A 14,939-nucleotide genomic window follows, 5' to 3' on the forward strand; every position below is an offset into this window, starting at 1 on the left:
TTTGTCATTTCTTTCATTTATGGTTTGTGTTTTGGTGTCATGTCTAAGAAATCATTACCTAAGCTGGAACATAGAGAGTGGCATTGACATATATACACTACCAAATGTAAAATAGATAGCTAGTGGGAAGCAGGCGCATAGCACAGGGAGATCAGCTCGGTGCTTTGTGACTACCTAGACGGGTGGGATAGGGAGGGTGGGAGGGAGATGCAAGAGGGAGGGGATATGGGGATATATGTATATGTATAGCTGATTCACTTTGTTATACAGCAGAAAGTAAAATACATTGTAAAGCAATTATACTCCAATAAAGATGTTAAAAAAATAAAATGTGGTTTATTCAAAATGTATAAAATTTGAAGATACTGTCATAAAAACTATATACTAAATGTGAAAAATCAAAAATTAAAATTATTTTCACATTTGTTTTCAAATATTATCTCTTTTCCAAACTGTTGAAAATTATTTATAAAATTAAAAGAGTATATAAGTTGTAATTAACAAATACCAAATTTTAAGTAAAATTATAATAATAATAAAAAAGAAATCATTACCTAATCCGAGGGCACAAAGATTTTCCCTTATGTTTTTTTCTCCCCTAACACTTTTATAGTTTTGGCTTTTACATTTTAGGTGTATGATACATTTTGAGTTAATTTTTGTATATGGTATGAAGTAAAGGTTTACGTTTTCTAAGTTATTTATTTATTTGCATATTATCCAGCATTGTTTGTTGAAAAAGCTATCTTTTTTGCATTGAACTGCTTTGACAACTTTTTTTTTTAATCGAAGTATAGTTGATTTACAATGCTGTGTTAGTTTCAGGTGTACAGCACAGTGATTCAGTTATACATATATTTTTCTTTTTCATATTTTTTCATTATAGGTTATTAAAAGGTATTGAATGTAGTTCCCTGTGCTATACAGTAAATCCTTGTTGCTTATGTATTTTATGTATAGTAGTTTGTATCTATTAATCCCATACTCCTAATTTATCTCTCTCCCTCTCCTTTTCCCCTTTGGTAACCTGTGCATCTGTTTCTGTTTTGTATATAGATTCATTTGTATTATTTTTTAGATTCTACATATAAGTGATATAATATTTGCGTTTCTCTGTCTGACTTGCTTCACTAAATATAATATTCTCTAGGTCCACCCATGTTGCTGCAAATGGCAATATTTCATTATTTTTTATGGCTCAGTAATATTCCATTATATGTGAGATGTGTGCGTGTGTGTGTGTGTGTGTGTGTATACACACATGTATATATATATAGTCACATCTTATTAAGCCAATCATTTGTTGATGGGCACTTGTGTTGTTTCCATTTTTTGGCTGTTACAATTAGTAGTGCTATGAACATTGAGGTGCATGTGTCTTTTTGACTTAAAGTTTTTGTCTTTTCCAAATATATACCCAGGAGAGGAATTGCTGGATCATATGGTAGCACTATTTTTAGTTTTCTAAGGACTCTCCATACTGTTTTCCACACTGGCTGCACCAATTTACTTTCCCATCAACAGTGTAGGAGGGTTCCCTTTTCTCCACAACCTCTCTAGCATTTTTTTTTTAATTTTTTTTAAAGTTTATTTCATTTATTTATTTATTTATGGCTGTGTTGGGTCTTAGTTTCTGTGTGAGGGCTTTCTCTAGTTGTGGCAAGTGGGGGCCACTCTTCATCACAGTGCGCGGGCCTCTCACTATCACGGCCTCTCTTGTTGTGGAGCACAGGCTCCAGACGCGCAGGCTCAGTAATTGTGGCTCACGGGCCCAGTTGCTCCGTGGCATGTGGGATCTTCCCAGACCAGGGCTCGAACCCGTGTCCCCTGCATTGGCAGGCAGATTCTCAACCACTGCGCCACCAGGGAAGCCCTCTAGCATTTGTTATTTGCAGACTTTTTGATGATACCCATTCTGACCCATGTGAGGTGGTACCTCATTGTGATTTTGATTTTGATTTCTCTAATAATTAGCGATGTTGGGCATCTTTTCATGTGCCTGTTGGCCATCTATATGTCTTCTTTGGTGAAATGTCTGTTTGAATCTTCTGCCCATTTTTTGATTGGGTTGTTTGGGTTTTTTTGACTTTGAGTTGTATGAGCTGTTTGTATATTTTGGATATTAACTCTTTGTTGATTGCATTGTTCACAAATATTTTCTCCTATTCCATAGGTTGTCTTTTCATTTTGTTGATGGCTTCCTTTGCTATACAACAGCTTTTAAGTTTGATTAGGTTCCATTTGTTAATTTTTGCTTTTATTTCTTTTGCCTTGGGAAACTGATATAAGAAAATTTATGTCCAAGAATGTTTTGCCTCTGTTCTTTCTAGGAGTTTTATGATGTCATGTCTTATATTTAGGTCTTTAAACCATTTTGAGTTTATTTTTGTATATTGTGTGAGGGAGTGTTTTGATTTCATTGATTTACATGTAGCTATCCGGCTTTTCCAACACCACTTGTTGAAGAGACTGTTGTTTCTCCATTGTATATTCTTGCCTCCTTTGTCATAGATTAATTGACTGTAGGTGTGTGGGTTTATTTCTGGGCTCTCTATTCTGTTCCATTGATCTATATGTCTGTTTTTGTGCCAGTACCACACTGTTTTGATTACTGTAGCTTTGTAGTATGTCTTAAGTCTGGAAAGGTTATGCCTCCAGCTTTGTTCTTTTTCCTCAGGATTGCTTTGGCATTTCTGAGTCTTTTGTGTTTCCATATAAATTTTAGTATTATTTCTTCTAGTTCTGTGAAAAATGTCATGGGTAGTTTGATAGAGATTGCATTAAATCTGTTGGTTGCTTTGGGTAGTATGCCCATTTTAACAATATTAATTCTTCCCATCTAAGAGCATGGGATATCTTTCCATTTATTCAAATCATTTTCAGTTTTCTTTATCAGTGTTTTATAGTTTTCAGTGTATAGGTTTTTCTCCTCCTTTATTATTATTATTGGTTAACTTTATTCCTAGGTTTTTTTTTGTTTTTTTCTTTTTTGACACGATTTTAAATGGCATTTTTTTTTAAATTTTCTCTCTCTGATATTGCATTGTTAGTGTAAAGAAATGCAACCCATTTCTGTATATTAATCTTATATCCTGTTATCTTGCTCAATTCATTTATTCTAATAGTTTTTGTGTGGAGACTTTGGGGTTCTCTGTATATAGTATCATGTCATCTGCAAATAGTGAGCTTTATCTCCTTCCTTCCAATTTGGATATCTTTTATTTCTTCTTCTTTTCTGACGGCTGTGGCTGGGACTTCGAATTCTATGTTGAATAGAAGTGGTGAGAGTGGGCATCCTTGTCTTGTTCCTGAATTTAGCAGGAAAGCTTTCAGCTTTTCACCATTGAGTATTATGTTGGTTGTGGGTTTGTCGTAAGTGACTTTTATTATGTTGAGATATGTTCCCTCTGTACCCACTTTGGTGTGAGTTTTTTATCATGAATGGATGTTGAATTTTGTCAAATGCTTTTTCTGTGTCTATTGAGATGATCATGTGATTTTTGTTTTTACTTTTTGTTAATGTGATGTGTCACATTGATTGGTTTGCATATGTTGAACCATCCTTGCAACACTGGAATGAATCCAGCTTGATCATAGTGTATGATCCTTTTTACGTATTGTTGGATTCGGTTTGCTAATATTTTGTTGAGGATTTTTGCATCTGTGTTCATCAAAGATAACATCCCAGGGGCTTTCCTGGTGGCGCAGTGGTTAAGAATCTGCCTGCCAATGCAGGGGATACGGGTTCAAGCCCTGGTCCAGGAGGATCCCATATGCTGCGGAGCAACTAAGCCCGTGTGCCACAACTACTGAATCCCGCGTGTCTAGAGTCCATGCTCTGCAACAAAAGAAGACACCGCAATGAGAAGCCCGCGCACCGCAACAAAGAGTAGCCCCGCTCGCTGCAACTAGAGAAAGCCCGCACCCAGCAACGAAGACCCAATGTGGCCAAAAATAAATAAATAAAAATAAAATTTTAAAAAAGATAATGGCCTGTAATTTTCTTTTTTTGCAGTGTCTTTGTCTGGTTTTGGTATCAGGGTGATGGTGGCTTCATGGAATGAATTTGGGAGTCTTCCCTTCTCTTTAATCTTCTGAAATAGTTTGAGAAGGATGGGTATAAGTTCTTCTTTGTATGTTTGGTAGAATTCCCCAGTGAAGCCATCTGGTCCTGGGCTTTTGTTTGCAGGGAGTTTTTTAAACTACAGATCCTATTTCACTTCTAATGATCAGTCTGTTCAAATTATCTATTTCTTCTTGACTCAGTTTTGGCAGGCTGTATGTTTCTAGAAGTTTGTCCATTTCTTCTAGGTTGTCCAGTTTGTTGGCATAAAACTGTTCATAGTATTCTCTTGTGTATTTTTTGTTGTTGTTGTATTTCTGTGGTATCAGATGTTATTTCTCCTCTTTCATTTCTTAATTTATTTGGGTCCTCTCTTTTTTCTTCTTGGTGAGCCTGGCTAGAGGTTTGTCAATTTTGTTTATCTTTGCAAAAAAACCACCTCTTGGTTTTTTAAAATCTTTTCTGGGTTTTTTTTGATCCCTATTTTATTTATTTCCTTTCTGATCTTCATTATTTCCTTCCTTCTGGTGACATTAGGTTTTGCTTATTCTTTTTCTAATTCTTCTAGGGGGAAGTTCAGATAGTTTATTTCGATTTTTTTCTTGTTTCTTGAGGAAGACTTGTATTGCTATGAACATCCCTCTTAGAATTGCTTTTGCTGCATCCCATAGATTTTGTAAGGTTGTGTTTTCATTTTCACTTGTCTTTAGATATTTTCTGATTTCTTCTTTGATTTCATTGTTGACCCATTGGTTTTTTAGCAGCATGTTGTTTAGTTTCCATGTGTTCGTTCTTTTCCGCTTTTTCTTTCTGTGGTTGATTTCTAGTTTCGTACCATTGTAGTCAGAAGATGCTTGAAATAATTTCTATCCTCTTAAATTTGCTGAGGCTTGTTTTGTAACCTACTATGTGGTCTCCTAGAGAACGTTCAATGATCACTTGAAAAGAATGTGTATTCTGGGTTTTTTTTTTTCTTTTTGGATGTAGTATCCTGTAGACATCATTTAAGTCCAACTGGTCTATTGTATCATCATTTAGGACCTCTGTTGCCTTATTGATTTTCTGTCTGGAAGATCTGTCCATTGATGTCAGTGGGGTGTTAAAGTCTCCTACTATTATTGTATTCCTGTCACTTTCTCCTTTTATGTTTATTAGTATTTGTTTTTATATATGTAAGTGCTCCTACGGTGGGTGCATATATGTTAACGAACATAATATCCTCTCTTGTTTTGGTCCTTTTGTCATCGTATAACATTCTTCATTGTTATTCTTTGTGGACTTTGTTTTAAAGTCTATTTTGTAGCCAGGTCATGGAAGCAACCTAAATGCCCATTGACAGACGAATGGATAAAGAAAATGTACATATATACAATGGAATATTACTCAGCCATAAAAGGAATGAAATTGGGTCATTTGTAGAGACATGAATGCATCTAGAGACTGTCATACAGAGTGAAGTAAGTCAGAAGGAGAAAAGCAAATATCGTATATTGACGCATATATGTGGAACCTAGAAAATGGTACAGATGAACCGGTTTGCAGGGCAGAAACTGAGACACAGAAGTAGAGAAAAAACGTATGGACAGCAAGGGGGGAAAGCGGCAGGGGTGATGAATTGGGAGATTGGGATTGACATGTATACATTGATGTGTATAAAATGGATGACTAATAAGAACCTGCTGTATAAAAAAATAAATAAAATTAAATTTAAAAAAAGATAAAGTCTACTTTGTCTGATATGTGTATTCTACACCCACTTTCTTGTCGTTTCCATTTGCATGAAATGTCTTTTTCCATCCCTTCACTTTCTTATTTATTTTTTATTTTTTGGCTGCGTTGGGTCTTTGTTGCTGCCTGCGGGCTTTTCTCTGGTTGCGGCGAGCGGGGGCTACTCTTTGTTGTGGTGCACGGGCTTCTCATTGTGGTGGCTTCTCTTGTTGCGGAGCACGGGCTCTAGGTGCATGGGCTTCAGTAGTTGTGGCTCGTGGGCTCAGTAGCTGTGGCTCGCGGGCTGTAGAGCGCAGGCTCAGTAGTTGTAGCGCACGGGCTTAGTTGCTCTGTGGCATGTGGGATCCTCCCAGACCAGGGATTGAATCCGTGTCCCCTGCATTGGCAGGCAGACTCCCAACCACTGCACCACCAGGGAAGCCCCCTATCTCTTCACTTTCAATCTATGTGTGTCTTTTGCCTTTAAGTGAGTCTCTTGTAGGCAGCATATTGTAGGTTCTTGTTTTATTACCCAGTCTGCGACTCTGTGTCTTTTGATTATAGTATTTAGTCCATTGACATTTAAAGTAATTATTAGACACAGACGTAAAGGACAAGTGTATGGATACCAAGGGGGAAAGGGGTGGGGTAGGAGGAATTGGGAGACTGGGATTGATACATATACATTATTGATACTATGCATAAAATAGACAGCTAATGGGAACATACTGTATAGCACAGGGAACTGTACCTAATGCACTGTGGTAACCTAAGTGGGAGGGAAGTCCAAAAGGGAGGGGATATCTGTATGTGTGTGGCTGATTCATTTTGTTGTGCAGTGGAGGCTAACACAACATTGTAAAGCAACCATACTCCAATAAAAATTAAATTTAAAAAATTAAATAATTATTAATAGGTATGTACTTAACTGCCATTTTAAACCTTGTTTTCCGGTTGTTTTTGTAGTTTTTTGTTCATTTTGTCTTCTTCTTGTTTTTCCTTTTTTGGTTTGATGGGGATTTTATGTATGGGGGGGAACGCTTGAGTTCCTTTCTTTTTGTTTTTTTGTGAGTCTATGTTTTTGATTTGTGGTTACCCTGGATTTCAAGTATGTTGACCCATAACTGTATCTACTTGTTTTAAACTGATAGTCATACAAGTTCAAACACATTCTACAGGATCTACATTTTTATACTCCCCTCCCCCACATTTTGTGATTTTGATGTCCCATGTTACGTCTTCATGCTTTTTCTTTTGCTGTTAATTGTAGTTAGAATCACTTCTACAAAATTTTTTGAGTTTTTAAAAATCTGTATACTGGTTTAAATGATTTTCAATCCTTTTCTATATCTGCCTTTCCTATTGTGATTTTCCCTTTCTTATAGAGTCTTGTTTCCTTTCTATTTAAAGAAGCTCTTTCAATATTTCTTTTAGGGTATGTTTAGTATTGCTGAATTCCTTTATTTAGCTTTTGCTTGTCTGAGAAATCCTTTATCTCTCCTATTTTTTTTTTCTTTATTTTTGGCCACACCATACAGCATGCGGGATCTTAGTTCCCCAACCAGGGATCAAACCCGTGTCCCCTGCAGTGGAAGCGTGGAGTCTTAAACACTGGACCGCCAGGGAGGTCCCTCTCCCTCTATTTTATTTTGTTATTTTTTATTTTTTAAAAATAAATTTATTTATTTTTTTATCTTTGGCTGCGTTGGGTCTTTGTTGCTGCCTGCAGGCTTTCTCTAGTTGCAGTGAGCAGGGGCTACTCTTTGTTGCGGTGCGTGGGCTTCTCACTGCGGTGGCTTCTCTTGTTGTGGAGCACGGGCTCTAGGCGCATGGGCTTCAGTAGTTGTGGCTCGTGGGCTCTAGAGCGCAGGCTCAGTAGTTGTGGCGCACGGGCTTAGCTGCTCCACAGCATGTGGGATCTTCCCGGGCCAGGGGTTGAACCCGTGTCCCCTCCATTGGCAGGTGGATTCTTAACCACTGCGCCACCAGGGAAGTTCCTCCCTCTATTTTAAATGACAACCTTGCTGGGTAGAGTATCCTAAGTTGCAGGTTTTTCCCTTTTCAGGACTTTGAGTGCATCATGCCACTCCCTTCTGGCCTGCAAAGTTTCTGCAGAGAATTCATCTGATAGTCTTATGGGGGTTCCCTTATAACTGACTGTTTTTTTCTTGCTGTCTTTCGAATCTTCTCTTTATCTTTAACTTTGGCCATTTTAATTATGGTATGTCTTTGTGTGTGCCTATTTGGGTTCAGCTTGTTTGGACCCTCTGGGCTTCCTATACCTGGATATCTGTTTCCTTCTTTAGGCTTGGGAAGTTTTCTGCCATAATTTCTTCAAATACATTTCCGATCCCTTTCTCTTCTCCTTCTGAAACCCCTATTATGCATAGGTTGGCATGCTTTATATTATCCCTTAGAGCTCTTATGTCATCTTCATTTTTTTAATTTGTCTTTCAGTCTGTTGTTCTGATTGGGTGATTTCCATTATTCTGTCTTCTAGATCACTTATATGTTCTTCTGTGTCATTTTGTCTGCTAGTCATTGCTTCTAGATTGCTTTTTATCTCACCAGTTGAATTGTCTAATTTTGACTGGTTCATCTTTATAGTTTCTACTTCCTTGTTACAGGGATCTGCATTTCTGTTAATAATATTTCGTAATTCCTTTAACATTTTTATTACCTTTTTCTTGAACTTGGGGTCTAGTAGACTGGTGACATCTACTTCATTATTTGTTCTTTCAGGGGATTTCTCTCATTCTTTCAATTGGGAGTAGTTCCTCTGCTTTTTCATTTTGTTTAAGTTTCTCTGTCTCCATGAATTTAGGAGAAACATTATCTACTGTGGTCTTGAAGGGGAGTTTTTCTGTGGGAGCGTCCCTGTGTAGACTGTGTTGAGTCCAGTACTTTTGGCCCAAGGGCTGGTTTTGGTATGGACGCCAATCACATCTTACCTTGGGGTGTGCTGGCAGCTACCCCCTTGATAGGGGGTTTGGTTGGTGTTGTGGTATCCAGAGCCTGTGCTGGGTGTTGGGCAGGGCTTCCTCTTGGCTCCATGGCCGTCACCACCCTGCCGGGGTGGGGTCTGCTCCCCAGTTGTTGGGGTAGAAGTCCTGAGGGTTGGGTTTGATGAGGCTCCCGTGCCCTTGAGTGCCTGCCCTCAAGGAGGTGACCGCTGAAGCACGCGAGGCCCGTGTGGTCACAGCGATGCCCAGAGCAGCCCAAGGTCACATCCGTTTCTCCATCGTGTTCATCCCAGACCTAGTGCCAGGCTGTGCCGTGGAGTAGACCTGGGCTGCCTCATGGCAGGCCTCTCCCAAGACCTGTCCGCCCCAGATCTGACTCCAAGCTGCTGTGTAGAGTGGGTGGAGCTGGGGCGCTCCCGCTGGAAACGAATCACCACCTACTCCTGCCCAGGGCCTTTCTGCCTGAGACTCAGCGCCCAGCCGCTCTGTTTCCGTGGCGCCATTCGGTGTGCACGCCGACAATGCCAGACCCCCCTTGCCGTGTGCGTGCTGACGGTGGGCTCCACGATTCCCCCCCGGATGAGACCCTAGGCCTTCTGGGCTGTCCTCTGCAGCTAGATCAAGTCCTCTCCCAGGGCCTGTCTGCCCGAGATTCAGTGCTTCATGGCTGTGAATATTTGTGGCCCCGCCCGGTGTGCATGCTGACAGTGTCCGCCCAGTTCCATCCGCCGCTCCTGTGCGTGTGCGGACAGTGGTCTCTGTGGTTTGGCCCGGATCACCCCCCAGGCGCCCCGGTCTGTCTCTGCGCAGCTAGACTGAATCTCTGCCCTGATCTCACACCAGGCACTGTGGTGGAGTGTGTGAGGCCAGGACACCGGGTCCTTCGGATTGGGGAAGTGCAGCGAGGCGGCAGCCGCCAGCCCTCTGATTGTCTCTCCCCACCCTGACTGTTAGCAAGCCGGCACGCAGGCACTCCTCGTGAGCGGAGTCTGGGCTTCTCCAGCCCCTCTGTCTGTCCCAGCGAGTTTCCCAGCAGGCGGCGGGGCTCCCCAGGGCGAGGGTCTGCCCGTGTGGACCTTCTCGTCCTTACAGATCCTTCCCAGCGTTGCCGGTCCTGTCCTGATGCTTTTTTTTTTTTCTTTCTTGTCCAACCCAGTTATATAGAGATCTTTCTTGCAGCTTTGGTTGTATAGGGGTTCTTCTGTCAGTTTCCAGCCGGTTTGCTGTGAGAACTGTCCCACATGTAGATGTATTTTTGATGAGTTTGTGGGGGGGAGGTGAGCTCGGCATCCTCCTACTCCACCACCTGGATCCCCCTCCCCGGTCACAACATTTTTATCTGCTGATCAGTACATACCTTGTGTAATGTGTATTTTTGTTTGGGGACACCTTAAGATATATTGATGATTCACTAGCATTGAACTCATGGCCAACAGCACTACAATTCATGCCTGAATGGAGCTTATTTAACACATGTATAATTTTTCCATAAGGCACCTCACAGCCTTCTTGTACTCAAGACCACTAGTCAGTACTTCAGCACTGTACTTGGGGGCCATTTTCAACAGTGAAATCACCAACAAAAATGCAAAAAAAACATAGCACTAAATCGACCCCCAAAAGACATGCGTTCATAGTCTGAGCCGAAGCAAGGAGGCACCTTGTTTGACCTTCAGCCGTGAACGTGCACGTTGGGTCATTAAAATTTGTCGGTGCTCTGCACATTTCCAGAGGTGACTACAAAAGCACCACAGGCGTTGATTTGGGGGGTTACAAATGTTAGTGAACAGGCAAACTTGTAAATATGGAACCTGCAAATAAAGAGGGTCGACTATACTTACATATTAAAAAACATAAAAACTTACCAAATTGAGGAGGAGGGCTTTAGCCTTATCTGCATCAAATGCTTTTTGGGCGGAGAATGTCTTCATACATTTCTGATCGATTTATAATTTGATGTTTGAAACTAAAAGAAAAGGGGTGCCTCTGGATATCTAGAACCTTAAGGGACACTGAAAGTTTTCTTCCTCCTGTCCTGATGGGCTGTCCCTCCCTGCTCCTCCCACCGACACTCTTTCAGGGCCAGATGCTGTGGATGTGCAGTATCAGCTTTGGTCTGTCCATACACGGACTGTTGGATGAGAGAGGAAGAAAGCTCTGTCTTCCTTCAAACTGCTGCTGTCTTGGACCTTAAGACAACAGCAAACTCATTTTTCCCAAAAGATGGAATTCATCAAGAATCACAGCTGCTGGACTTCCCTGGTGGCCCAGTGGTTAAGAATCCGCCTGCCAATGCAGGGGACACGGGTTCGAGCCCTGGTTCGGGAAGATCCCACGTGCCGCGGAACAACTAAGCCCGCGGGCCACAACTACTGAGCCTGCACTCTAGAGCCCGCAAGCCACAACTACTGAGCCCACGAGCCACAACTACTGAAGCCCTCTCGCCTAGAGCCCGTGCTCCGCAACAAGAGAAGCCACCGCAATGAGAAGCCTGCACACCGCAAGAGTAGCCCCCACTCGCCACAACTAGAGAAAAGCACACACGCAGCAACGAAGACACAATGCAGCCAAAAATAAAATATAAATAAATAAATTAATTTATATTAAAAAAAAAGAATCCCAGCTGTTAACTGGGACCAACGGGGTGCTGTGATGATCACTGTTGACACATGTGAGGGGCTTTGGGGAATCAGACACTGCCCTCTTTTGGTCGTCTTGATGCACCTCCATGGCCACCCTGTGAGATGGGGGTCTGTTTTTACAGATAACATCCCCTCCCAAGACTCAGAAGGTTGAACTCACACAGCCAGTCAGAATTTGAACCCAGAACTGATTTTACAGTCTGAGCTTCTCAACAAAGGACAAGATGTTCGCATCTGGCCAAAAATCAGAACACGGGGTGCTGAAGTGCTTTATTGTCAGAACTTAGTGGAAGGGTTTTCAAGTTGCTCCCAGGAAGGCAAGTAGGTTCGGGGGCCCAGTTCTTCTTCAAACGTGTGAAAGCTTTTCTTCTCTGATGTCTCACGTCAATCCTCTGAAGAGGAAAAAAAGCCAGTTGGAGCCCACAAGGTCAAATCTTTCTTTTAAACAGGCAGTTCTTCAGAGACCTCCCCATCAGCTTTCCCAGGATCACGCCCTGAAGGTTCATGGGAATTCAAAGATCTGTGATGGCCCTGTTGCTTCAAGAGGCATGGCAGGTCTGAGAGGGGGTACCTCTTCAACAGGTGGATGATGAAGAGGCTGACTCATAGGGAATCTGACTTCTTAAAAACACGAGAGACTCAAGTCCCTGCCCAGAGCAGCAAATCACGTCGCGATGGGGTCTTCCTCTTGGAGGCTAGAGAAAAGAGAAAGACAAGTTATCACATGGGGATCCTTGGTACATGTATTATATGTTCATTCCCTGAGACCCCACAAGGTGCTGTAAGATGGAAATATTCCAGAATGAACGGATCCACTTAGAAATGAGAAAAAAAAAAAAAAATGGAATCCCTCTCCAATGAACTTTAGAGTGGCGCTCTCCAGGAGAAGTATCCCATGAGCCACCGAGGTAATTTAAAAATTTCTAATAGCCACACCAAAAAGGAACTGGTGAAATTGACTTAGGTGCTATATTTAATGTAACCCGGTATGTCCCAAAGAGCATCATTCCAACATTCAGTCAGTACTTTAAAATATGAATAAGGTGTTGTATGTTCTGTATTTCGTACCCCGACTTGGAAGCCCAGTGTGGGTTTTATACCCACAGCACATCTCAGTTCAGATGGGCCACATTATGGGCCAGTGGCTGCCATACTGGACAGCCCAGGTGCAGAGAGGGTCCACCTCCCACCCCCACGTCAGTGTCGGATGATCTCTTACCCAACCGCAAAGTGAAATCTGAAATCTTGCAAAAGACGTGGAACGATGAATGTGATGTGTTTGGCTGCTGGGCTCACCCGCAGCAGCACTTTGACAAACGAAGGTGTGGAGGAGTTAAATCGGTTAACAATGAAGAAAAGAAACTGGATACGGTGGTGTCATGGGCTGGATTGTGTTCCCCTCCGCAGATTCGTATGTTGAAGTCCTCACACCCAGGACCTCAGGATGGGAGTGTCTTTGGAGATGGGGTCTTTACGGAGGTCATCAAGTTAAAATGAGATCATTAGGGTGGACCCTAATCCAATAGGACATGTGTCTTTATAAGAAGGGGAAATTTGGACACCGACGCAGGGAGAAAACAGCCGTCTACAGGCAAAGGCGAGGGACTGAGAAGGAACCAACCCAGCCGACACCTTGACCTTGGAGACTTGCAGCCTCCAGAACCTTGAGAAAAGAAATTCCTGTTGTTTAAGCACCCTAGTCTGTGGAACTTTGTCCTATGGTAGTTCTAGGAAACTAATACAGGTGGGTAGACTGCGAGCATCAGAAGAGAATGATTTGACCACGAAAGGGTTACAGGTGACCCTTGGGACAACCGAAGCTGCATCCTCCTCTCTGCCTGCACTGTGCCTCTAGCTGGGCTTCCAAAATCCTATCAGTGACTCCGGATGTCATCAGGGCTCCCTATGAACAAGACTTGGGGGAAAAGGAGGAGAAGAGGGGTGGGTGGGAGGAGCTCAAGTCTCAGTCCTTTACCCCCCGGGGTGGGTCGACACACCTCATTCCTTGGGTTCCCGGCCAGTAGAACTTCTCCCACCCACAGTTTTGTTTTTTTAAAAAATTAGTTAATTAGGGCTTCCCTGGTGGCGCAGTGGTTGAGAATCTGCCTGCCAATGCAGGGGACACGGGTTCGAGCCCTGGTGTGGGAAGATCCCACATGCCGCGGAGCAACTAGGCCCGTGAGCCACAACTACTGAGCCTGCGCGTCTGGAGCCTGTGCTCCGCGACAAGAGAGGCCGCGATAGTGAGAGGCCCGCGCACCGCGATGAAGAGTGGCCCCCACTTGCCACAACTGGAGAAAGCCCTCGCACAGGAACGAAGACCCAACACAGCCAAAAATAAATTAATTTTTTAAAAAAATAATTAATTTATTTATTTTTATTATTTATGGCTGTGTTGGGTCTTCGTTGCTGTGCACAGGCTTTCTCTAGCTGCAGTGAGCGGGGGCTACTCTTCGTTGAGGTGCGCGGGCTTCTCGTCGCAGTGGCTTCTCTTGTTGCGGAGCACGGGCTCTAGGCACGCAGGCTTCAGTAGCTGTGGCTCATGGGGCTCTAGAGCGCAGGCTCAGTAGTTGTGGCATGTGGGCTCAGTAGTTGTGGCTCGCGGGCTCAGTAGTTGTGGCTCATGGGCTTAGTTGCTCTGTGGCATGTGGGATCTTCCTGGACCAGGGCTCGAACCCGTGTCCCCTGCATTGGCAGACGGATTCTTAACCACTGCGCCACCAGGGAAGTCCCCCACCCACAGTTTTTGACAAAAGGGCTTCTCCAGATAAGCCACAATGAAACATTTGGGCATTTCACCAAAAGCTCTGGTCCTGGATGGGAAGGCTGCCCTGCTCCCTCTACGAGACAAGTGGGAAAGGCAGGAAGAACAGCTAACAGAGTTGGCGGCCGAGCAGGAGGGAGTTTGCATGCCCTGCCGGGACCCAGGTAGAGCGTTAGTTGAGGGCAGACACTACCTAGAAGCCGCGGCAGCCGCGCGTGGGTGCGTGTGCGCACGAGGCCTCTGCGGTTCTGCTCAGGGACCTACCTGCCGCTCGGGGGAGACCAGCTGTGTTGGACTCATCTGAGGCACGGCCCAGCGAAGCCGGTCTCGCCATCGGGGCAGTCGGGAGCAGCTCTGCCAATGACGTCACTGATAGAAGTTGTCGATTTGCTTTTTGTATTTCTGTATTATGAAATGTCTTTTAATCTTTGTCGTTGGACCTGCCGAGAAAGGAGAAACCAGTTCAGACGTGGGGATGCAATAAGAGTCCACGTGCCCCGGGCGTGACCAGGAGACAGGGTCTCATGGCTGGGGCTGGGCTGGTGGCTGGCTGTGCCCTTGACTTCCTGGGGGCACCCCCTTTGCCATCCGCCGGGATGAGAGGACCCCTCCCTGCCCCCGCCTTGTCCTTGGGCCGCGGTGAGGATTCCGTGAGCTGGCAGGTGGGGAGCGCAGTGAGCTCCGTGCCTGACAGGGATGCTGCACCCAACCACGGAGGGACACCCCCCGACCCCCCGATTTTATAGGTGAGGCTCAGGGCCAGCTGCTCCAAGGTCACCCAGCAAGTGCATGGTGGGGCG

The 14,939-nt window shown here is 43.7% G+C and overlaps 1 protein-coding gene across 1 annotated transcript in view; it reads right to left on the reverse strand.

Annotated features, from left to right (window-relative positions):
• Positions 1–14,505: 14,505 nt before the first annotated feature.
• Positions 14,506–14,939, reverse strand: part of ACSBG2 (acyl-CoA synthetase bubblegum family member 2) — a 28,940-nt gene continuing 28,506 nt past the window's right edge. Inside the window, exon 13 of the mRNA XM_036848040.1 lies at positions 14,506–14,579. Coding sequence (XP_036703935.1) covers positions 14,506–14,579 — 74 coding nt within the window. The remainder of the gene's footprint in view (positions 14,580–14,939) is intronic.

The sequence above is a fragment of the Balaenoptera musculus genome, chromosome 3, assembly GCF_009873245.2.
Source record: "Balaenoptera musculus isolate JJ_BM4_2016_0621 chromosome 3, mBalMus1.pri.v3, whole genome shotgun sequence".
In the NCBI taxonomy this organism is placed as follows: Eukaryota; Metazoa; Chordata; class Mammalia; order Artiodactyla; family Balaenopteridae; genus Balaenoptera; species Balaenoptera musculus.